This window comes from Moschus berezovskii, chromosome 16 (genome assembly GCF_049115385.1).
Source record: "Moschus berezovskii isolate FMDL1 chromosome 16, NW_MosBer_1.0, whole genome shotgun sequence".
In the NCBI taxonomy this organism is placed as follows: Eukaryota; Metazoa; Chordata; class Mammalia; order Artiodactyla; family Moschidae; genus Moschus; species Moschus berezovskii.
In genome coordinates this window covers 26,772,792-26,799,369 of record NC_142475.1, presented here as the reverse complement: position 1 = coordinate 26,799,369, position 26,578 = coordinate 26,772,792, and the positions used below count along the sequence as shown (strand labels likewise).

Here is a 26,578-nt window from a genome sequence, read left to right as displayed (position 1 = left end):
TTATTTTTTTGGGCTCCAAAATCACTGCAGATGTTGATTGCAGCCATGAAATTAAAAGACGCTTGCTCCTTGGAAGGAAAGTTATGACCAACCTTGATAGTATATTAAAAAGCAGAGACATTACTTTGCCAACCAAGGTCCGTCTAGTCAAGGCTATGGTTTTTCCCGTGGTCATGTATGGATGTGAGAGTTGGACTGTGAAGAAAGCTGATCGCCGAAGAATCGATGCTTTTGAGCTGTGGTGTTGGAGAAGACTCTTGAGAGTCCCTTATACTGCAAGGAGATCCAACCAGTCCATTCTAAAGGAGATCAGTCCTGGGTGTTGATTGGAAGGACAGATGCTGAAGCTGAAACTCCAATACTTTGGCCACCTCATGTGACGAGTTGACTCACTGGAAAAGACTCTGATGCTGGGAAAGGTTGGGGGTGGGAGGAGAAGGGGATGACAGAGAATGAGATGGCTGGATGGCATCACCGACTCTGTGGACATGAGTTTGAGTGAGCTCCGGGAGTTGGTGATGGACAGGGAGGCCTGGCATGCTGTGATTCATGGGGTCGCGGAGAGTCGGACACGACTGAGCAACTGAACTGAACTGAACTTAAACCAAAGGATGCCAAAACAGAAAAATCCAATAGCTACTGGAGCTCACCTTTTTATAAAACTGGAGTATAATTGCTTTACCATATTGTGTTGGTTTCTGCTGTACAACACAGTGAATCAGCTATATGTATACAACCATCCCCCCTACTTGGAACTCCCACCCACCCCACTCCCCCATCTCACCCTTCCAGATCATCACGGAGAACTGAGCTGATTTCCCTGGGATATACCACAGGTTCCCATTATCTCTCTCTTTTACACATGGTAATTTACAATCTTTAAATTTGTTCATACTACCTCAATTGCGGCATGCCAGAGAGTGGAACTCAGATCTTTTCTGTTCTGATAGGTTCCTGGCCAAACTGAAAGTGTAACCAAGTTTCCCCGGACTCTGTTGGCATCCCCCCATATTCTTATGCCTAGAAAAAAATAAAATCCCCCCAATACATATAAATCTGTAATGAGTACTATGGAGAATGTTGTTCATTTCTTCAATGAAATCAGTTTTCTAGTTTGAGCCTGACAAACGAACCTCTTCAATTTTAGAGCAAATCCTCTAAACTCTTTGCTACTCTACCTCTTTAACAGATTTCTGAAATAGAATCTTCTGGGGTGTTCGTTAAATATGTGGGTTCACAGGCTCTGCCCGAGATTTTAACAAACACACACTCATACTCTATACACCTTCAATGAGTTTGTATTATGCTTTAGACTGATAGTCAAGAAAGGTTAATTCCCTCAATCAAACTTAGATTTTATAAAATAATAGCATTTATTTGTGAATAATCTTTCTGATTGATATGTGAGAAGTATGTTAAAAGTCATAGTAATTTAAAATATTGATGACTAGATAACTCACATAGGAGCACCGTCTGGTAAATAATTCTAGAGCTGTACTGTCCATAGCAACATATGACTACTTATATGTAAAGTAAGTACAATTAAATTAAGTATAATTAAACTTTAAAATACAGCTTATCAGTCACATTAGCCACATTTCAAGTGTTCAGTGGCCACATGCAGTTTAGTAATTCCCATGTTAGCACAAACTTAGGCCATCTCCATTTTTGCAGAAAGACCAATTGGACACCATGGCTCCAAAGCTTGCATACAAGGCTATCCGAGAAGGACAGATTATTGGACCAAAAGATTATCATATTACCTTCCCCCACTGTAAAGTGAATGACATTATCATCTATGTCCAATCCATCTGTCCCAAATACACCAATTGCAGGGGAAAAGACATTGTGAAAAGCGCAGCCTCGAACATAAGATGAGCCATGTTCTTGAATCTATAAAACATTGAGATTCAGTAAACATTTAAAAAATAAAACTAAAGTATATTTAAAGAAAAAAAATTGAAGTAGGTGATTTTCAGGAAACAAATCTTGATAAATAAAATACTCAGTTTATATTCCATGAAAGGATATGATTTCCCAGGAGATCTTTTAATCCTAGGAAATTGCTATATTCTTCAATTTATGATTAAATATAACAAAAAAGGTTTTTTTACCTTAAAGTGAATTAAAAATTCTTCAGTGCTTTTCTATGCATTTATATTTTATCACTACTTATAAAATGCAAATAAATTAAAAATTTTATTTTTCAGAATAGTTTATTATATGATGACCAAGGATTTTTTTTTAACCATGAAAGTTAATACTCTAGGCAAGGGATTCAAATTCAAATATCTGTAGGAAACAGTCAATGAGTAGTTTAGGTGTTTCAACTTCAAACCTACATGATTTTTTTAAAATTTTATTTATGTATTTTTATTGACATATAGTTGATTTACCATGTTGTGTTAGTTTCAAGTGTAAGCAAAGTGATTCAGTTCCACATATATCTCTATTCTTTTTCATAGTTTTTTCCATTATAGGTTATTACAAGAATATTGGCCATAGTTTCCTTTGCTATACTGCAGGACCCTGTTGTTTATCTATTTTACATACAGCAGTGTGTATATGTTAATCCCAGACTCCCAATTTATCTCCTCCCCAATAATATATGTACACATTTTATTTTTTTTTCTATTGGAAAGAAAGTATTAAAATACTTTCTATTTTCTATTTTATTTTCTATTGGTTGCAATGTTGTGTGAGTTTCAGATGTACAGCAAAGTGATTCAGTTATACCTATATGTATCAATTCTTTTTCAAATTCCATATAAGAAATATACTCTTTCTCATTTTTTCTTAAGTCACCAGCCCTCATGACAGAGGCATGGAAATTCAGACATGCTTTTCATTTGAAAATTTTAAACAGTACTCATTTTGTTTAATAGTAACTATTTGGACTTATTTTTGGTCATTGTAAAGCATAGCAGAGATGTGAAATACTATCATAGATCTTAAATTTTTCTACCTTCTGTGCTCCATTTCCTTTTTTTTTTCTTACTGGCCTTAAATAAATGAATGACATGGTTGGAGTCAAATGGTTCCAATATGACATGCATGATATAACCAGCAGGACATGGTTAGACTCCTGCTGTGAGTCTAAAAATGTTAATGGGAAATATAGCTAAGAAATTTTTATCATATTAAATTTATTTCTAGAAATTCGAAGATATGGCTATTAAGTAAAGTTAAATGAAAATAAAATTAAAATATTTAATTTTGAGTATATGCAAAAATTTAAAATAAAGTACAAACCTGTCCGAGGTTAAGAAATGCTACAGCATATCTTGGGTCTGTGCTATCTCTGAAGCCTTCTTGACCACTGTGATAAAATTCCACATTACTTATTCTTGCATTTCCTGGTGGGGAAAAGAGTTAGACATTTTTTTTCTTTGAAACTGAATAAAAATTTTTGAAAAAACTATGAAAGTTCTAGTAATTTTCCAAATTACAAATTTGTTTTCAACTTTTTCAAGGAAATTACATTCATTTTTTGTTCTTGTAATCCAAATAAGGTAATGTTTCTAAAGCTGTTTTTTCATTGCCCTTTCAAAAACCTCTTTAGACATTCTTTTCTGAATAGCATCCATTCTCCATGAAATTTTAATATCACAGATGCACTACACATTGGGATTGCAAAGAGTTGGACACGACTTAGCAACTGAACAACAACAACTACATATCCGTCACTGTATAGTGGCCCTTTGAAGGACCATAAACTCTTTAAGCTTTTTTTGCCCCCAAGAGTCAGTTTACACCTGTCGGTGCTATACTGTCCCTGTTAAGAATGCATGACATGAGATACAAGTTATAATTTACCTGACATTTCAATTTTGATGCTCCGAAGAGCTTTTCAAAGACATTATCTTTACATAATTTTTTCCAGAATATGCACTGCCAAGTATCTGCAGATCGAATTTGTCATAAGTGCCACTGAAGTGACAAAAAGCAATTTCATAGATTATTAGGAACAGCCATAACGATCTGTGAGAAAGGACTCTATGTCAAGTTCTGTACTAAGTGCTTAACAGGCAATGTTTAATTCTCGTACAACACCTATAAGTCAGGAACTCTGATTATTCCTGTTTTTTACACAGGTTAACTGGGGCACAATGATTCACATCTGAAAAAAAGAGTAGAGAATATTCCTTGTTTCAAAAACTGGTATCTAATGAAATGCATTGGAGAAGAGTTATTTTACACTAGAAGGGAAATTGATTTCTGTCTGGAAATCCATGAGCCGGTGTTTGTATATATGGTGAAGAACTTAAGAAGTTCAAAATGAGACTAATAAGAAAACAAAACTAAAACTCCTTGTCACCTTCAGAGGATGATTGGGAACCAATTCATTATCTTGAAAATCAAAAAATAAAAGGAAAGAATTCAACATTTTTTCTATCTAAACCATCCTTCAAGATGGTCAAACAGTTGTCTGGGGAAGCTTCTCTTTATAGAAATATTAAAGATTATAAAAGAGGAGGGAATGGTAGTATTACTTTTTTAAACCTCAGTGCTTTAATAGATCCAGGCAATGATTATTAATAACAGCTAACTTCACAAACGGAGAAGGCAATGGCAACCCACTCCAGTGTTCTTGCCTGGAGAATCCCAGGGACGGGGGAGCCTGGTGGGCTTCCGTCTACGGGGTCGCACAGAGTCGGACACGACTGAAGCGACTTAGCAGCAGCAACAACTTCACAAAAGGAAGAACAATTGTATATTATGTGCCTGTTAATGGAAAAACGACCACCAGTTGTGAGGAATTCTTGCCTAAAAGTTGAGTCTGGGTCTGGTCATTTTACTAGTTCTAAATTTGCTACTCATTCATAGAGAATACAAAGGAGGCAGGAACATGTTAAATTCTAGGGGTGCATCACTAATTGGGGCTATTGCAGACACTATATGACAGATTACCTAGCTTTTTTTATTAGTAAATTACAAGGGAAGAAAAATGAATCCGAGATTTAAGATTCATAACCAGTTGCAATATGGATCTATTTAGAGTCCAACTTGAACAAAAAGAAACAAAGAGAAAGGAGGAAATAAAGAAAGGAAGGAAAAAAAGAAAAGAGGAAAATGGGAAAGGGAAGGAGGAAAGAAGAGGGAGTGGGAGGGAGGGAAGAAAGGAGGAAGGAGCAGAAGGAATGAACTGGAGAATTCTGAACAGTCATTTGATGTTTAGAAATTATAGCTAACATTTTAAAATCTGATTCTTACAGGTGTTTTTAACGATGTCTTTTAGATGTACACACTGAAATATCTCTAGATGAGTATGTGGTTGCTTCATTCATAATAGCCAAGATATAGAAACAACCCAAGTGTCCATCAATGGATGAAAGGATAAAGATGGGAGGTACCCTCCCCTCTATCTATCTAAAATATTCCACTGTATATATACACATATATCACATCATTCAGCCATGAGTAAGACAGAATGAAATTCTGTCATTTGGGATAACATGGATGGACCTGGAGGGAATTACGCTAAGTGAGATAACTCAGACAGAGAAAGATAAAACGCTGTATGACCTCATTTATATGTGGAATCTTAAAAAACTTCCGCATATAAATGAAATGGACTCGGGTTCGATCCCTGGGTCAGGAAGATCCCCTGGAGAAAGAAATGGCAATCTGCTCCAGTATTCTTGCATGGAGAATTCCATGGACAGAGGAGCCTGGCAGGCTACAGTCCTTGGTATCGTGAAGCGTTGGACACAACTAGGCGAATAACATATATAAGAAAGCTGAACTCATAAAAACAGAGAACAGAAAGGTGGTTATCAGGATCTGTGGGGTGGGAGAAATAGGGAGCTGTTTAAGGGTATAGACTTGCAACTAGTAGATAAATAAGTCCTGGAGATCCAATGTACAGCATAGGGAAACAGTAAAAATACCATATTATAAACTTCAAAGTTGCTAAGAGAATAGGTCTTAATTGTGTTCACCACAATCAAAGAAATAATAATTATATGACATGACAGAGATGTTAGTTAACACTACTGTGGTAATCAAATGGCAATATATAAAAGCATCAAATCAACATTCTGTACACCTGAAACTTACCCAATATTATGTGTCCATTATACCTTAAAAAACATATGCCTGATGCTTCAAAATAATCTGGGGCTTGAAGAAAGTGGGTGAGCACATAGGTAAAACAAGATTGGCCAAAGCTGATACTTGTGATAATTGGTGATGATAAGCATTATACATTTCTCTATTTTAAATATATGTTAGGAATTTTCCTTCACACAAGAATAACAGATTGGTTGTGCTTGTTATGAACTGATTTGTCTTTGAGTGTGACGCTGGGCGGGCTTCCCAGGTGGCATTAGTGGGAAAGAACCTGCCTGCCAATGCAGGAGATATCAGAGACACAGGTTTGATCCTGGCCTGGGAAGATCCCCTGGAGGAGGGCATGGCAACCCACTCCAGAATTCTTGCCTGGAGAATTCCATGGACAGAGGAACCTGGTGGACTACCAGTCCATAGGATTGCAGAGTCGGACATGACTGAGGCAACTTAGCAGCAGGCATGTGACAGTGGGTAGCTGTTACCTAAGGTCATTGTTAATTTGATAATTATTTTATCTATGAAGATAAAATTAGAATAATGTTAGGAATTTGGTTCTGGAGGGTGGTACCTGGACTATATAATACATATCAAGGCTCTGTTTTTCAATGTTAAAAACAATACATCAGGCCCAAAACAGAGTCCCTTTTGCTAAGCCCTGCATCACCAAACAGACTTCATTACAGTTTCAGCTCTCCTGAAATGGAATCTTAAACCAGCCCACCAGGAATTGCCTGATCAGCACTGATTAGGTAATCTGTTTGATAAACCTCTGCTCCCCCTACATGAAAAGTAGCCTTGCAGTTGCCAATCTTCTTTTTGCCTAGTGTAACTACCTTGGTGCTGCTTCCTTCTGCCTATAAAAGTTATCTGTTTTGCACAACTCTTTGATGCTCCTTTGCATTTGTTAGATTGGCCGCTGCCCCATTCATGTATCCTTGAATAAAGCTAATGAGATCTTTAAAATTTACTCAGTTGGACATATATATATATATTTTTAACACAAGTGATCCTATAAAGGAGTGAGGATTATTTAAGAATCAAACATGGAAGAGACCATGCTATATTTCATTTAGAAAAATAAGCTGAATCTGTACTAACCTTTAAAAGTCACCATATTTTCAGTGAAGGAACTGACTAGGACGCGTGCACCAAAAGATTCCTTCAACCAACCTGGATAATCCTCACCAAGTATTTTGATGTTCCTACTCAGTATCCCAACATCGGCGGCTAATGTGTAGCTCTGACTAGTTCCAGGAACATGGTATCTTTCAGCTGCAGCAGAAGGACAGTTAGATTATTACCAACACTGAGAAATAGCTGTCTTTATTAGTTTCTTTGCAGCTTACAGGCCACATAGCTTTCTAATACGCCAAAAATCAGAACAAATACATGAACCAATTCGAGTTACATGCTTAAATGTACACAGATGGCAGCTAGAAATTACACCTTTTTATTTATAAAAAATAATCAAAAGTAGTTCTTCTATTTATACCAAAGCAATTATTATAATTGCTTAGAAAGTTATTGCTTCATAGGTATTTTGCAATCACTTCAAATTATACATAAAGATATACTTGTAAGGCAAGTTGGGGAGCTTACTGTAATTTTAACAGATGAGGACATAAAATAGAGAAGTAAAAGAACTTGCCTGTGGCCACGTGGAGAATTAGTAACACATAGATATTACCTCTCCTGATGCTTAAACCTTGGTTTGCTCTGCTTTTCCTGTGATATGTTTTGTACCAAACACAATTCTTTATAAATATGCATTATATCCTATTTATCAAACACAGTACATTTACATTTTCATGATTTAAAAACATAACCTAAATTACTTTCTACATTTCAAGAGATCTCACGCAAAACTTTAAGACAAGCAGGTACATTTCAAACAGAGAGAAGTATCTGGCACTTTAAATGAAAGAATCTATACTATCAAACTTCAAAACCTATCTTATGATTAAAATATTCTTCAAAGAAACCCTTTACTTTTGATTTAAAGAAAAAATATGTGCTATAGAATGATATACATGTGCTTCTATCAAAATACTGCTTTAAAAAGTTTATTTCATGCAGGTCAGATATTCACCAGTGTATCATGCCACCTTAGCTGGGGTTCTCAGAAACATCAGAAGTACCTGAATGGCTTTTCTAACATTACACTCCTGTCTGCTTCCACCTCCTGCAATTCAGATGAAGGCAGAATGTGAAATGAGGCATCCCTGGTGGCTAAGATGGTAAAGAATCCGCCTACTATGCAGGCTACCTGGGTTTGATCCCTGGGTTGTGAAGATTCTCTGGAGGAGGGTATGGCAACCCACTCCAGTATTCTTGCCTGGAGAATCCCCACGGACAGAGGAGCCTGACAAGCTACAGTCCATGGGGTCGCAGAGTTGGACATGAATGAGCGACTAAGCACAGCACAGCATGTGAAATGGGAAAAGGCTGGGGTGCTGGAAAGGCCCTGATTCTACAAGCTGAAAGATCACCTCCAGTTGATTCTGATTAATTCCTTCTCTCCTTGAGAATCACAGTTTACCATTTTGCGGCAGCTTGTTTAAATGCAGTTACCACTGGGGAATGTTTCAGTGAAACCAATCAGGGCAAAGATGCTCTGGATCAAGGTTTCTTAAATTTCAGTGTGCATAAGTATGTCTAGAAGCTTGCTTAAAACAGAAAGTGCCAGCCTTATCCCATGGAATATAATGGTCACTGCCAAATATTTGCTAAATAAATGAACACATATAGCAGGAATTCTTGGCAGCCAACACATGAAGAGTAGCACCCTCTGGGTACCACTGCCAATCTCACTGAAATGCACCTATAAAATAATTGCAAGATATTTCATCAAATAATTGTAATTACAGAGGAGAGGACTAAAATGTGACTTTTTAAAGACATTTTAATGTATAACTATTTGGTTAAAGAACAGCCACTTACCAAAGTGGGTGTAGGAAAGGGTATCATTAAGAATGAGAATTTTGTGATCATGCAGAATTTTAACTATGCTTCTAGTTTCCGTCTGGTGGAAATCATAGCTTGTGGTTGTTATCACAATCTCTTCACCCTCCTTAGAAAAATTCCAAATTCAAGACAATTTTAAAAAATAGGTTTATATCTCTTAATAACTATTAAATAATTCTAATTTAACTTTGGTTACAACCATAGTATTATCAGAGAAAACAAAGCATACCTTTAGGTTTCTAAAATAAATACGCTTTAGTTTGATACCAAGAATTCTATATCCTGAATTATGTCAACATTTCCTCAAGTTGAATTCTGTCACTTAATATACATTTTAAAAATTAGATAGATCAAAGCAAATATATTTGTATTTTTATTTAAAATTGGTCAGAATAATATTCTTAAGACTTAAAAAAATTCTCCCCAGATTTTTTTTACACAATTAACTATCACTGGATATTCCTGAAAGGTGAGAAAGGCAGAGAAAAGTGACAGTACAGGGTCAAGTCTTAGAATCTCTATCATATATGACAAGCCCTCTTTGTCATCCAAGCCTCTGCTTAACTATACTTGCAGAAGAGGAAAAAGATGTTTTTCCTCTACCCTACCAAGGTCTCAGCTAGGACCCCTGTAACAAAAGACCGAATAACAGGAAAAAAGCGTATAAATTTTATTCAGCGTAAGTTTTATATAACAGAAGACTTGAAGAAATTGTTAAACCTGAGCATTTAACAAATTATTCACTTATTAAATTTACTGATGCGCTGATTCTTTGTGGCTGCATGCAGGCCTTCTCTAGGTGCAACAAGCGAGGCTATTCTCTAGATGCAGTGCATGGGCTCCCCATGCAGTGGCTTCTCTTGCTGCAGAGACCAGGCTCTAGGGCACGTGGGCTTCAGAAGTTGTAGCACTTGGGCTCAGCTGTTGCAACCTGGGGGTTCTAGAATGCAGGTTCAGTAGTTGGGGTGCACGGGCTTAGTTGCCCCACAGCATGTGGAATCTTCCCATACCAGGGATTGAACCCATGTCCCCTATATTGGCCCCGTGTTGCCTGTATTGGCAGGCAGATTCTTAACTACTGGGCCACAAACCTGAGCATTTTTATGGAACAGTGGGGAGTATAGGGAAAATGTGATAGGGTATGAGCTAAGTGTAGGAAACAGTAACACTTGTCCATTCTGATTCCTATGTCTCTTTGTCTTTAGAGCTGAGGATGGTCCTTTCTTCTGGGTACAGGCAACTTTCACGTGAAGGTTTTATGACCTGCTTCAGGGGAAGGTCAGAAAGTCCTCCTGCACGAGCAGAAATTTTTCAGCTTAAAATAGTCAATATTTTGGGGTAGCATGTCCTGAATCCTTTCTTCTTTGGCAACTCAATTTAATGTCATCTGCCCCCCTCTACCATGGCAGTCTCTATCACACCTGATTTATTTCCTTCATTATGAAGATTATGATCTAAAATTAACACATATTTATTTATTTATTTAGTGTCTGCCTCTCCCACCTCAATGAAATTTGCTCTCTATTTTGACCAATTTCTTCACAAATGAATCCTCTGTGCCTAGAAAATGCTTGACATTCAGCTAAATATTAACTGCATAAATAATATGCATAAAATATTAACTGGATAAGTAATAATAAATGATAATTGGATAATGGGGATATTTAAATCATTTAATCACCTTTAAAAAGTAATCACACCTCAACTATCACAATTATCATATGCAAACCTATGAATGTAGTAGAGATTGGAATTGCCACTATTCATATTCTATCAAAATCTCTTACTTAACATAGGCCTTTTTTGAATATAACTAAGCGTCAAGATCTGGTTTCTTTCCAAACACTTAATGTGTAAAATCACAAATCAGAAGCAAATCTCAGACAAATGAGATAATACAAAGTGCATTTTAAAAAATTCTTTTTTCTGTTTGCTAAGAATTTGTAAACAAATTTTTTTACCCTCAAATCTTCATATTTCCCTTTTGTAACTTATACATAACGTTCTTTATATATTCTGAAGAACCTCTGATACCACAATTTTTAAATGCCTGCTGTCAAAGTCAGATTTTTGAGTGCAAGCTAATTGTAAAACACACATTTCTTGCCTGGGTAATCATGTGAGAAAATAAATGTCCATGAAAATAAAGAAGAAACCTTTTTAAGTTGACCCACTGCGTGTTTTTACTTCCCCTCAAAGAGTAATTCCTTTACCTGCCAATCCACAGCATCCATCAGAGAAAGGACTTTGGAACCTGCCTCTGCAGTTTCTGAGAGTTTCGTTTTATATATCGAATGTGGAATTCCATGAAGGTCCAGTTCACCAAACACCCCTAAAGGAGAAAAATCCACTCCTATTTATTCACCATACAGAACTGAGTTAGGTGCTAGTATAAAATGAATCAATAGATATATTTCAGTAAGTGATTGAACATTTTAGAATTAATGCAAAGAATTAGGGTTATCTGCTCAGGGCTATAGAAGGCGGCTTTGGCTCTCTGACCCATTGCTAGGAATCTGGTCCCTTGAAATTAAATCCAGCACACAAGGATACACGAATGAGGATGCTTAATACAACAATATTTGGAAATACTAGAAAAACTAGAATTAATCTAAATGTACATCGATAGCAGAATGAAGGAGTAAATTAAAATTATTATACTACTGTAGTGTAATATGCCATAAAAAGGAAGAGCTTTATATGTAAGTATCGATCTGGAAAGATATTCATATGTTAACAAGAAAACGCACAGTAATATATTTAGCTTGACCATGGTTTTGTATAAGGCTTCAAGTCATTTTATGTAATATGAACATAGACATAGATAAAAAGCATGAAAAGAACATGTAGAAACTGCTAATGTTAGTTTCCTCATGCAGAGAGGAGGACCCGTAAGATGTATGTCTTTTCTTGATATTGTTCTGTGTTGTTAGAACTGGCATTTTTGAAAGAAAAAAATAAACGCATAAAAGCAAAAAAAATTTTTTTAAGGTTGCATTTGTCTGCCTCAGGACATTTTTCTTTTTCATTTTCCTTTTCTTTATCTCACACTGTGTGGGATTTTAGCTCCCCCAGTAGGGACCAAACCTACACTCCTTGCCCAAGAAGCAAAGTCTTAACCAACTGAACCCCCAAGGAAGTCCCAGGAAACTTTTGAGATTTGAATTTGTCTGTCTTGGAAGAGCCAACTCAATTTTAAGCCATTTAAAAAATCCCCTTACTTACTATCACTGTTTTAGAAATTGTACATTAGAGCGAGTGAAGCATATTGAGTTGGCCAAAAAGTTCGTTTTCGGTTTTTTCATAAGATAGTATGGGGGAAAAAAATCTGAACGAACGAGCTTTTTGGCCAACATAGCATGTATCTTTTAAGTAAAGATGCAGTGGTGATTTGAGAGAATAGCACTGAACCATGTATATTATCATATGTGAAATAGATCGCCAGTTCAGGTTCGATGCATGAGACAAGGTGCTCAGGGAGGGTGCACTGGGATGACCCTGAGGGATGGGATGGGGAGGGAGGTGGGAGGGGGGTTCAGGATGGAGGACACATGTACATCCATGGCTGATTCATGTGAATGTATGGCTAAAACCACCACAATATTGTAAAGTAATTAGCCTCCAATTAAAATAAATTAATTAAAAAAAAGATGCAGTGGTATTAATAAAAGCAGTTATTTACTGGGACTTAATTAAACCCTCTCAGGTCCATTGCTTTCTAGGCTCAAATGGGAATCTGTACAACCACACAAATGCAACTGGAAAATTAAAACACAGCAATAGTTACAACAGGATAACTGACAGCAGAGTCAACTGATCCACAGATTACTAATACTGTGTAGGAATAATGTGGAGGAAAAGTCTTAAAGTATGAAAAATATTATTGTTTCTACAAAAGAAAGATTATGAAGAAAACCAGATTAGAGAAATAATCTACATATTGAGTGATCAATGCTAGTTTTGTAATAAATTACATTTTGGTTTATAATTTAATGTGGCATGATTTAATTTTTTTAAATGTCGGCAACTTTTATAACTCATTACTACAAATCAGTGTTTGCAAAAACTTCTAATACTGTAACATTATGAACTGAGGGCAAGTCTATTAGTGTTCCATGTTTTAAAGCAGATTCTCAAAACTAACATGATTCTTTCGGTATCTGGGAGCACATACCTAAGACCTTGGATCCTTGATTTGGTCCTTCTGGAAGAGCCCACTCTGGAGTAGAATGATTCCCTCTCAGAACAATCTGTAATTCTCCTTTGAAAGGATTGTCTTCCCAGCCTCCGATTAATCTACCTCCCTGCAGTGAATCAGAAAGTTGTTACTACTTAGAAACTGAGCAGGAAAAACTTCCCCATAAAAAAGGAATTAGGAAGGCTTGCAGCCTCCCTTAATGAAAATAAATGAATTGTTATTTTACAAAAAACAGTATTATAACTAGAAGTGATTTTAATTTAACTCCTCTACTTTGGGATAGGCAGTTTAAATGATTTTGTCCAAGGTCAAATTCAACCTCTACTCGTCAGAACTTTACCTAAAACGGAGACCTCCTGACATCCAAACTAATGCTGTTTGAACAGATCACACTGTATCTTAAAATAGAGCAGCACATATAAAGTATATTCTTTTCATTTTTATTCAGTTGCTATGACTCTTTTGTGACCCCCATGGGCTGTACCCCACTAGATTTCTCTGTCCATGGAATTCTGCAGGCAAGAAGAATGGAATGGGTTGCCATTTCCTTCTCCAGGGGATTTTCCCCATTCAGGGATCCAACTCGTGTCTCCTGCATTGTAGGTGGATTCTTTACTGCTGAGTCACTGCAAGCTTTGCTATTCATGAGCCATCACTGTTAATAAAAGTTGCTATTACTAAATGGTTTCTGATTCTATGCCAGGTATAACATGCAAGGCTTTACATATTTTATATCATTTAACCTTTACACTAAACCCATGAATTGGAATTATTATCCTCATTTCATAGATGATAAAACTGACGTGGAAAGAAGTCAAATAACTTAACCTGTTATCCAACAATTTAACAATGAGGTAAGGATTCAATTGCAGTGGTAACTTCCCTCTAAGCTCTGCATCTAACCAAAATATCACATATCTTTAAAGCTTTAAAGGCCTAGTTTTATGAAAGAAAGGCTCCCACTTATTTTTTAGTGGTGCTTAATAGCTTTGGTTAAGCTATTCTTTTAAATGAACATCAATAAAACACTGACAGAACAATTAAATTGATTAAACTATTACATATTCAAGACCATCTGAGGTTTATGAGAGAATGAGGTGATTATTTCAAACTGAAATATTTTTATTAGTCTGCTCCTGGTTTTCATAATCCCTTCTACATCCATCCATCTTAAGAAATACTGCTCATGTTCTTTTTTTTTTTTTTTTTTTAAAGGCTTAAAATCTTTTTTCCCCCAGAACTCCATGGAACTCTCTGTTAGTTGCAGCAAGCTGTGAGTTTAGTTTTACCTAACAATGATATAAATTATTTTAAAGGACCAAAAATGAGGAGACCTCACACTATGAAGTAGCATGATAATTACCACGTAAGGAATGTGTTAAATATAAAGGAGAGCAGAAATATAAGTTCAGTGTATTGAACTTAGGCTTGTATTTCATGGGGTAGAGCCAGTTGTTTCAAGTCACATCAATTGAATATGCTTTCTTATAATCTGTTCAATAAATCTCCAACACTTTAGCACTTGGCTATGGACATGAGTTTGAGTGAACTCCGGGAGTTGGTGATGGACAGGGAGGCCTGGCGTGCTGTGATTCATGGGGTCGCAAAGAGTCGGACACGACTGAGCGACTGAACTGAACTGAACTGAAGTAAGGGTGAAAGTTACAAGACCCTCAGTCTTACCAGCAGTGATATGTAGGTAGCATTCAGAATAACTTTTCTGTAAGAAGACTCTGCAGCTCCTACATTACGTTTATCTTCCAGTTCTAGAACTCCCGAAATAACAAGCCTTTCCATTGGTGGAATATCTGTGTCTGCCACAATCCATGTTCCTATAAAATAAGACTTTAATGTAAGGAATATAATGTAATCCATAGACTAATAGCCTACAGATAAAACACTGACAGCCTTATCAGTGAGTCCTAATTTTGAAGTTAGTGAGTCTTTTTTCCATATAATATAACATCCAGGATACAGAATGGAACCCACCTCTTCACATTTTCTTTCTCCAGGGTGTACTGCGTAACAGTATCTACCCTAACTGCTAAGTACTGTGGCATCTATCCTAAAGGTCATAAACACAAGCGTTTTACTTATTTACATTTATGCATTTACCTTCAGGAATAACAACATTTGCTCCTGGGTAAGGTATGGTATAATTATTTTCTCGAGATGATTGCCAAAAAGAATTATTCGACCATAAGCTGAAAAGAGAAAAGAAATATTTCCATTTAGTATTATCTCTGTTTATTTAATAAGCATCTCCTTAGGGTGTAGCACTATACTAGATGTTTTGGGGATAATGAATGCAAATTAGATAGTTTGTAATTTCACTGACAAGCTAATGTATGCAATTAGTAAAAGACTCAACAGACATAACTACATAGAGATTTTTCTCCATTGAAGAAAATTATCTGAATCACTTTTTCTCCTACTAAAGCCTTATTGTAATACCCTAATTTTGTCTATCACATGACTAATTTGATTTCTTTAGACGATTTCTTTTTTAAAACTTTTAAATTTTATATTGAAGCATAGTTGATTAGCAATGTTGTGATAGTTTCAGGCGTACAGCAAAGTGATTCAGTTATACATACACATGTACCTATTCTTTTTCAAATTCTTTACCCATTTAGATTGTTACATCATATGGAGCAGAGTTCTCTGTGCTGTATAGTACGTCCTATACTTTAAATATAGCAGTGTGTGTACAGGTGGAAAAGTGAAAGGAAATGCATCCTTTGTCCATTTAAAGATTCTTAGATATGGTGCTATTTCAGGGGAAAATGACAAGAGGGCATATATTTGGCTAGATTCTGTGAAGGAAGCCTGGAAGAACGGTCTCTGAATTTTCCAGTTCTCTGAATTGGAAAGGATGGGTCAATGAGAGTGAGCCCCTGGGCTGGGGGCACAGATAGCAGTCTATAACCAGAGTGAAAAATGTTATGTTAAATTGATATAAATATGGAAAGTGTGAGGCTTTCCAGGTGGCACCAGTGCTAAAGAATCCTCCTGCCAGTGCAGGAAATGCAAGAGGTACAGGTTCAATCCCTGGATTGGGAAGATCCCCTGGAGAAGGAAATGGCAACTCACTTCACTATTCTTGCCTGGAAAATTCCATGGACACAGGAACCATGGGGTTGCAAACAGTCAGACACAACTGACCATGTATGCATAGCACATCATACATGCTTTAAATGGAATGTGTGTTGGAGGAGACACCATCTTTACTTACCATCACTATGCCTGCTAGAAACTATCTCAGTACAAATGTTACAAACAATATTATTACACAGTTGAGGGTATTTTCCTATTTAAAAATGATCACAGAGGTTGTTCTGTTGCCTGAGTAAGAAATTTAAAAAATTTTCTGCTACTAATGCAGAAGTCTAAAGAATAAGCAATATAGTTTGTTTGGTTTAAAGTATATTTTTATGACACATTTTAATTACTCAGGTGTATTACTAAAAAAATCTGTTGCTCAGAAATCCTGTTATAAAAATTTTGTCTTCATGGGTTTAAAAGAGAAGCTAGAGGATCATTTAGGATTATTTATGCTCACAGTAATACATTTTTTCATGAAGCGATCTCAATGAAGGTCGTTTAAAGGTTATATTTATCTAACTGAATAACTTGATCAGCATTGTACAGATTCAACAGTTGAGTTCATCTAGCTTTTCTCAAGCCTTTCAGTCTTATGCCCAGCAGCACTATACTAGATGCTATATATTCTTCTAATTGCCCATTGTTATGATTAATAAAGTCTAATACCTCTCGGACTTGGAGAAAGAAATGGCAACCCACTCCAGTACTCTTGCCTGGAGAATCCCACGGATGGAGAAGCCTGGTAGGCTACAGTCCACGGGGTCACGAAAGAGTTGGACACGACTGAACAGCTTCACTTCACCTCCTGGACTAAGCACTTGTGTGCTGTGTAGCTAGAACTGTATATTCTATTCCCGAGGTACAATTTTGGATCAAGGGTCTATTTGTTCTCACTGATGCTGCTGCTGGTTAGTTGCTTCAGTAGTGTCCAAGTCTTTGTGATTCTATGGAATGCAGCCCACCAGGCTCTTCTGTCCATGGGATTCTCCAGGCAGGAATACTGAAGGGGGTTGCCATGCCCTTCTCCAGGGAATCTTCCTGACCCAGTGATCGAACCCAGGTCTCCTGCATTGCAGGAAGGTTCTATACCACTAAGCCACCAGGGAAGCCTTCTCTCACTGATAGCTATCTGCAAAATACAAACTAACAGATCCAACTGCAACTATTTCTAGTGAGCAGAACTCATACTGTGGGAGGAAAGAACCTATCCTATGGTATATACGTGAAGTGCATGTTATGGGGGCAGGGGCCACATCTCTGTTGTTCTCAACCTAATCTCAGTGCTCAGTACAGTGCCTGGAACATGGCAGGTACTCAGTAAAATTTTTTTATGGTTGAATGTATAAACAAATTCAATTATTATTCTTTTGTGCAACAGTTATCACAGTATTTGTATATTTTGAAATTATAATTCACTTAATAAATAATATTGATTTGTACTTGATGTGCAGTACTGGGCTCTTACATGTCTACTGATTGCTAATTTTTATCATTACCAACATTATTTTTATGGTTATTTGCCTGTAGGGGTCACAATATACATCAAATCAGGATCATGCCTTTAAAGGTCTTAAAGACTAGTACTGTCACGTATTAGTACCACCGTGTATGGTATTTACTATAATATGAGGTAGAAAGTGATGTTTCATATGAGAAATATAGGGAAAGGGCTTTACAAGTTTCAAAGATAGAAAACTTATCTTAAACTAGGAGAGTTAACATATATTTAGGAAATCAAATATCTGAAATAAAATTAAACAAGTTGTATTATGAGATTTGACCAAGACAGCTAGTCTATCTAAAAAATGATACAAATAAATTTTATTTACAAAAGAAAACAGACTCACAGACACAGAAAACAAATTTATGGTTACCAAAGGGAAAAAGGGGTAAGAGGAATAAATTAGGAGTTTAGGATTAGCAGATATACACTACTATGTATAAAATAATAAAGTCCTCCTGTATAGCAAGGGAATTACACACAATATCTTGTAATAAACTATAATGGAAAAGAATATGAAAAATATATATATATAACTGAATCACTTTGCTGTACACCAGAAACTAGCACAACATTATAAATCACTTATACTTCAATAAAAAATAAACACACACACACACACACAGACTGTTATTCTAGAGAAAGAAATGCCATCTGCTAAGAAAGCATTGCTTCCCTGGTAGCTCAGCTGGTATAGAATCTGCCTGCAATGCAGGAGAGCCTGGTTTGATTCCTGGGTCAGGAAGATCCCCTCGAGAAGGGATAGGCTACCCCTTCCAGTATTCTTGTGCTTCCTTGGTGGTTCGGACAGTAAAGTAACCGCCTGCAATGTGGGAGATTTGGGTTCAATCCCTAGGTTGGGAAGATCTCCTGGAGGAGGGCATGGCAACCCACTCCAGTATTCTTGCCTGGAGAATCCCCATGAACAGAGAAGCTGTAGCCTGGCGGGCTACAGTCCATGGAGTTGAAAAGAGTCAGACACGACTGAGCAACTAAGCACAGCATAGCACAAGAAAGCACTGGATCAATGAGGAGACAGTTTCTGATGCTGTTCTGAGTGTGTCATCAAGAAGTTTTGTGATCTCAGGTAATTCATTTAAGGTCTTTGGGCTTCAGGTCTCTCATCAAATAATAAGGGAGTTGGTCTAATAATTCTGATCTAACATTCTGCAAGTATGAGATTCCCAGTAACTTTCACACATAATTTTTGTAAGATTTTTCCATCTTGTCATCAGGGTGTCTGTAATGCTCAAGTGAAGCAATGAGTGTGGAAGTGTTTCAGCACCCTCTGTGCTGGAAGAGGGCATAGTATCTCAGCCAGGATATCACAGGAAAAGAATGCTGTCAGGAACTACTGAAGCGTATTAATGAACAGAAGGCCTGTATACTTATATGCGGCTGGTCGCTTCCTGGGAATTGGTTTTCTTGATGGAGGATGTACAGGAAAGCAATCCTGGAGAACACAGCAGTAAGCTTGGAAATTAATAATAACGTCCTTCACATCAGGATCCAGGGTCCCAGAAATGGACTGGCTCTGATGGAGGTCATTTTTTCCTGACACTGGAAGTGAAAATAAAAGCAGTTTAAACTAACATGATGATCAAAGCATCTGAATGTAAACAAAATCATGGCAATTTGAAAATACTCTTTAGATAGTAACTTAGTATAATTCAAATGTATGGAATAGGTATGAAGAAATTCCGACAAAATGCACATCTGAGAAGTAGAGTCAAAGTATCTTGACAGAAACAAATATTTGAGAACTCTTATTCTCAATAAGAGAATTCTTAAATATTTTTATTTTCCAAAAATAGTTAGACAATAAAAATGGAAACAAAATATATGACAGTTCATTGTACTCATTTCCTCTAATTTTGTAAAATAAATGTTGGAGTCAATTATGAATGATGGTGCTACCTCCAAGCATAAAACATAAGTTCTTAATTCAATTCAAGGCCTTTTCCAGCATAAATTTAGTCTCCACTCTTTAATTCAACAAACACTCATTAAATCCTGCTGTATACAAAGCACTACATAATGCATTTGCCCATTGAGCCACTATTCTCCTCCTTCAGATGAAGCAATAAATAAATCACTTTTGCCTACTGAATACACACCCAGGTAATACAGAGTGCTAGTGTTTGCTTCAAGGTGCCAGTCTCCATTTTTGCTAGTGTTCCAATTCAATGGATTTGAAGAGCCGTTCCTCATATCAATGATATTAAACATATCAGGATTTTGAGTGAAGTTATGAGATATGATTACATAGTCTTCTTCCTATTAAAGTTCATTTTAGATGTTAATATTCTGCATAATATACATTCATTTTGCTGACATGAATCACTTAACCCCCATATTAAGTTTTGGTTTAGTTTGTTTTTCATTTTTCATTTATATTTCGTTTAACATTTTATCTATCTATGGCAATAATGCTAAGTTTATCACTAAGGCAATAAAAGTTTTTCTTCCTTCTCTCTCTCTATATATATATACACACATATACACATACATATGCATACATTCAGAGAGTATTTAATTTCTATAATATTTCAAAACATCTGAAACAGTGCTAGGCATTTTTTTTTTTTTTGGTTGCCACATGTAGTATAAGCAGAAGAATGTGAGCAGGGAGGAAAATACCCAATTCAGGAAACTGGTTACTATTAGCGGTAGACAGTGAGGATTGATATCAGAGTAAGCCATGCAGAGGACTTCCACTTCATCCAAAAATATTTACTTCTTTAAAAAAATCTGAAGTAAAGAGTCACAGAATGTTACAGAATGTTCTATTCAGATAGCTAGGTAGTGGGCATATGGGATTTGGGCCTGCTATTTTCTGTATCTGCTGTATTTCACAATACAAATAATAAAGCCCTTAACTATTTTCCAAAACATCATAAGTACTCAATAAATGTTAGCTATTACCATGGATATAATAAGCTTAGTACTACAGGAATGTGGCAGAAAGATTGCTTACTTCTGATTTTTTGAAGAAGGATTTTTTTGGCTTGCTTCTGAGGTTTAAGATGGGTCATGAAAAGTGTAAATATGTGAGTCAAGGACAGTCTGGGTCTCGCAGCTGGTGTGAGTGGGCTGCGTTAGAATAATATGCAACATAAGTGATCAGAAGATGGATTATGCAATTCTTTATTTACCTTAAATCCATAGAATGTTGATGTATACGATATGTTGGTTATGTGATCTGCACCTTTAAAATACCAGTTAATGTGTTTTGCATTCGGAATCAGAGCCATCCAGCCAGACATATGAGTCAGTCGTTTCTTCTGAAAGGGAACAATGCTTGTGCCTATAGGACATAAACGAACAATAGTAATCTACCTCTAGAAAATGTCTTCTCTTATGAGTAAGTGCAAAGGTAAATATTACTCTAGTCAATGGAAGTCTCTAAAGAGATCAGTATAGCATTTCATTACTTATGTTCTAAATGTCTTTGTTGACCTGAAGGCCCCAACACTTAATATCACACTTAACTGAAACATAAAATATTTTCTCACTTGGAATTTTGAATTGATATGGAGTTTATATTCCCTGGGGAAAAATAAAATTGAAATATGATGACATAATGACTAATATAAAGTGCTTAAATACATCAATACAATTTTTAAAATATCATTGATCTGAAATATAATTCTATTTCTAGTCTTCTTCAAAATCCTTGATTTGCAGAGTATCTAAATATATGTCCTAAACATTATTAGATTCTCTCATACTTGCTGTGTTAATAAAAATCAGCCTAATGAGTATGAATGGAAATCTTTGATTGATAGCTCTTAGGGAACTAGGCTACAAGCAGCCTCTAACACTGACTGTGATACTCTAAATTTTGTGAATGACAGACCTGGAACCTGAACTACCTGGGAAAAAAGATTATGGGAAAAAGATTTAATCTGAGTAAATGCCTGACAACTTCGGGTGAAGATTTGAAAATATCTCTCATAAAGAAAAAAAATCTGTGATTAATTAATTATATTTTTTCCTCTCCCTTCTTTCATCTTTGATTGAATTTTACATTAAATTTGCAACCTCTTCCCTTTCCAAATTAGAAGGAAGAAGTCAGAAGTGAGATTACAAAATAGACTGTCAAGTACACACAGCTATATTTAAAATAATCAACAAGGTCCTACTGCACAGCATAGGACACTCTGCTTATTGTTATGTGGCAGCCTGGATGGGAGGGAAATTTGGAGGAGAATGGATATATGTATATGCATGACTGAGTCACTTAGATGTCCACCTGAAACTATCACAACATTGTTAATTGGCAGTACTCCAATATAAAGCAGAAATTTTTTAAAAAAACAAGTAACAAAAGCACACCAAAGTTAAAAAAACAAAAGATGAACAAAACAAAAATAAACTGTCATTCTTTTCTTTTGGGGATGTGTACATGCATGCTAAGTCGCTTCAGTTGTGTCTGACTCTTTGCGACCCCATAGACTGTAGCCCACCAGGGTCCCCTGTCCATGGGATTCTCCAGGCAAGAATACTAGAGTGGGTTGCCATACCCTTCTCCAGGGGCTCTTCCCAAACCCAGGGATCGAACCTGGGTCTTCTGCATTGCAGGCAAGTTCTTTATCATCTGAGCCACTAGGGAATAAAGCAAAACAAATTCCAGTATCAAGGGTGAACATATTCTTAGGTTTATGAATTAGCATTAAGTTTTGAAGAGCCCATGACCAGAGGCACTAAAAACAGTTTAAAAAGATATGCAGCATATGAGAAGAACAATGATAATTTGGATTATTCAGTAAATATCCATTCCTATCCTCTTCTTGAGGGCAGAATACACTTTCCTGTTCCGTTGATATTGGGTGACTTCTTGGCCCAGGAACTATTAGCAGAACTGACACTGCAAAGACTTAAAAAGTGCTTGTTGGGTGAAACACACCTTCTTGAGCCTCTGTCACTGTAATGCAAAGAGGCTCCCCTAGGAGAATAGTGGGTAGCACACTAAGGTGACATTTGGCATACATAGACAGAATAAGTATATAGATCTTAGGAACATAGATTTAACTCAAGTTACCCAAGTGGAAACTTGCTACTTCTCATCTATTTCTTAGATCCAAGCCAATTCACAGACTAAAAACACCTAACACTGAGTGGGAGAAATCTAGCCATTTATGGGGCTACTGCCTACTAGGGAGAGCAAACTATCCAAACCTTCCAAGAGTTGTTAGTTTCTGGATCTGAACTGATACAAACCCTCAAAGACTCTAAATGTCACCATGGTCAACCAGCTAGAGTGGCAGCTTATAAAGGTCAGGATATAGAATGAGTCTGCTCATCTCATGGCTGGTCCATTGAGGCCACTGGGTCATCTTATGGTTATTCCTCCAGTTCCAAAAAGTATAGTAGGAATAGATACAGAACTCCGTTTGGAGAAAGAGCAGAAGTTGAAATGCTCACAAGAAATATCCTACCAAGAGGATCTGATAATATGGGGTGGAGTAACAAAACCCCAGCATGTCCTGATGGATTTGACACAGCTATAATTTTAGCAGCTATAGTATTACTGGTATAATCACACTACATGTTTTCAAAATTCATTTGGCTTACATTGAGATACATAATTTTAGTTTCAAATTGCAAGTTTCTTCCTTGTAAATATCATTAAACATGGAAATTTGGAAACACTGTCATCAAGAAGCTGTATCATTTAGATTTATGCAGAAAATGTGGAAAACTATATTTGAGAATCATGTTTAGCAAATCTTTGATGCACCAATGCTTTTCCTATTTTCCAAAATCTGGAGTTTATCAGAACAGTGTATAGGAGAGTGGATTAATTGTAGATGTTTTAACTAATGCAGCTTCCAACTGGCTAAGTGATAGAGAATCCACCTACCAATGTAGGAGATGCAAGTGATGTGGATTCAGTCCCTGGGTTGGGAAGATACCCTGAAGGAGGAAATTGCGACCCACTCCAATATTCTTGCCTGGAAAACCCTGTGGACTGAGGAGCTTGGTGGGCTACAGTTCATGGGTCACAAAGAGTTAACACAACTGAGCGACTGAGAACACACACATTTTAACCAATAATTCAGAGACATGATGGATGCGTGTAAAAAGGGATGGATGGAATGATATAAAGATCGGAGCCAGTCCAGTCAGGCCAGGTCAGACATGATGAAAATAGACATATTTAGTAACTGGAAGAGTTCCTAATGGAGGGAAGGAAAAGTGAACACTTTTGGAACCATACTTCCCCCTACCACCCCCTTCTCAAGATAATAAATTAAAAGCAATTCCAAACCCTTGAGGGGGGAAAATATAGAAAATAATGCCACAACAAAAAATTGGAGAGATGTGATGATCAGGATTCCTACCAATCTCCATTTAACTTGCTTGTCTGGCTGGTGCAAATGCCAGATGGATCATGAATAATGATGGTAAATTAATGCAATCTCATCAGGCAATGATGTCAAGCACATGTGGTGTTCCACATATAGTATCTTTACTCAAACGACTCAGTAAATCAACAGCCTCTGGCACCTGGGGTGCAGCCAGGGACCTAGCAGATGCACCCCCATCCTACATCAGTCAGCAAAGATAATCAAAATAATTTGCTTTCAGGGGCAGAAACAATGATGTATTTTCACTGTCTTAATCCAAAAGCTATGCCAACTATCCTGCTCTCTGTCACAATATTGGCTATGGTTGCATGCTGCTTAGTCCCTCAGTTGTGTCTGACTCTCTGTGACCCCACGGACTATAGTCTGCCAGACTCCTCTGTCCATGGGATTCTCCAGGTAAGAATACTGCAGTATCCTCCAGGGGATCTTCCTGACCCAGGGATCAAACCCAGGCCTCCTGCATTGCAGGCAGATTCTTTACCAGGGGAGCCCATGATATTGGGGTGCCCTAATCAGCAGAATGTCATGCTCATCCACGTGTTTACTAAATACTCCTCATAAGTCGTTTGGGAGTGTATTATTAGTTTCCTGCCTGGCTTCTGACTGATATCAATATTATTCTTTTTCCAGTGTTCTAAATAAGTGACAACTCAGGAAGATGATGAAAATTGAGGAAAACATATTTAAATGAGTGGTTCATATGATTACATTCCACTTACCAAAAGAGTTTGAGAGAACCACATCCTTTTCAAGCAGGGACACTGGAGAAGGCTTGTTGAATGCTAGCCGGTGGAAGCTGACCGAGGCGTCACAGACAGACCCCGGGAACCCTCTGCTCCACTCGGCTTCTTGAGTACAGTGAGAGGGATCCAGCAGAGGGCTGTGTGGAATGACAGTGTGTCCTTTGTGACCTAGGAAATGGACGCAACAGCACATTTCATGTTAGAAAACTAAAAAGCTGAACTGTCTACAACATATGCTTACTATGATCCCGCGTGCCACCAATACAATCTAAAGTTTTGGTTCATTTTCTCTTTTTTTGTCATGGAGTAAAGGGCCCTCCTAAAAAGGCTTTACAGTGGACTCTTCGCTCAGGGAGCTTATCATGAACATAGCAGAAATATGGCATCTGAAGAACCCATGAGAGACAAAGTAGGGGATGGGATGGGGAATAAGTAACTTGGTCAAGGACTCAAGGAAGGATCTAAATCCAGGCTGTCTGACCATAAAGCCTGGGATCTCAACCGAGACAGTGTCAACAAACATAAAGAATCTATGTTGAGGGACATCCATTGTGGTCCAGTGCCTAGGACTCCATGCTCCCAAAGCAGGGGGCCCAGGTTTGATCCCTGGTCAGGGAACTAGATCAACAAATGCCACAACTAAGAGTTCATATCCCCCAACTAAAGATCCTGCATGTTACAACTAAGACCTGGCACAGCCTAACACATAAATATTAAAAAAAAGAAGAATCTAAGCTGAATGAAGGAATAAAGGTCAATAAAGCTCTGTATATTGGAATTATCCAAATGTTCTCCTTCTTAAAGCCACAATTAGAATAGGAAACAAATCAACAACTATAGGTGAGTATTCAGTCTGTTTGACTATTGAGATGACCCTTCTTTCAAAGACTTTCAAAAACATTTGTTAATATCTGTACATTTACTTGTCAGTTGTTTCTCTTTTATAAGGTATTATGCAGAATCATACATGTGCACACATCCTTCCTATCTTATTTAGCCAAATCGTTATCATTGTTTAGTCGCTAAGTCGCGTCTGACTCTTGCCACCCCATGGACTGTAGCCCTCCAGGCTCCTCTGTCCATGGGATTTCCCAGGCAAGAATAATGGAATGGATTGCCATTTCCTTCTTCAGGGGATCTTCCCAACCCAGGGATCAAACTTGTGTCTCCTGCATTGGTAGGCAGACTCCTTACCACTGAGCCAGACTCCTTACCACTGAGCCACCAGGGAAGCCAAGTCGTTATCATTAAAATTTTATAAAAATGCTAAATTCTAGAAATCACATTTGCAGAAAGATCTGAACTTAACTTCAGATGGTAGAAAAATTTAACCTACAAAGAATGTTGAATTTTGTACTAAAGTTCACATATTCTTTGAACCAATTCCAAATTCAGAATTTAGATTGGAAAGAAAAAGGCTAACAGTAGGCCTGTGACTTACTACTTTCCTCTAAGGGACTTGAACAGGATGCATCCAGTCTGCCCAGATTGCTTATGTAAATAAACCTGGAATTTATATGTCTACGGGCCTGACTGGCTGAAGAATTTGGGCAGTCATGTAATTAACTGAATAAAATATAGTGACATTCTCAGACTGACATGGCTTTCTTTTGTGATCCCT

The 26,578-nt window shown here is 37.0% G+C and overlaps 1 protein-coding gene across 1 annotated transcript in view; it reads right to left on the bottom strand.

Moving 5' to 3' along the window:
* PKHD1L1 (PKHD1 like 1) overlaps positions 1–26,578 on the bottom strand; it is a 178,908-nt gene that overhangs the window by 41,617 nt on the left and 110,713 nt on the right. Inside the window, exons 50-62 of the mRNA XM_055432089.2 lie at positions 24,934–25,125; positions 20,996–21,147; positions 19,958–20,117; positions 19,229–19,400; positions 15,350–15,438; positions 14,918–15,066; positions 13,211–13,340; positions 11,250–11,368; positions 9,013–9,142; positions 7,171–7,344; positions 3,253–3,356; positions 1,764–1,893; positions 899–1,020 (exon numbers count right to left, since the gene is read on the bottom strand). Coding sequence (XP_055288064.2) covers positions 899–1,020; positions 1,764–1,893; positions 3,253–3,356; positions 7,171–7,344; positions 9,013–9,142; positions 11,250–11,368; positions 13,211–13,340; positions 14,918–15,066; positions 15,350–15,438; positions 19,229–19,400; positions 19,958–20,117; positions 20,996–21,147; positions 24,934–25,125 — 1,823 coding nt within the window. The remainder of the gene's footprint in view (positions 1–898; positions 1,021–1,763; positions 1,894–3,252; positions 3,357–7,170; positions 7,345–9,012; positions 9,143–11,249; positions 11,369–13,210; positions 13,341–14,917; positions 15,067–15,349; positions 15,439–19,228; positions 19,401–19,957; positions 20,118–20,995; positions 21,148–24,933; positions 25,126–26,578) is intronic.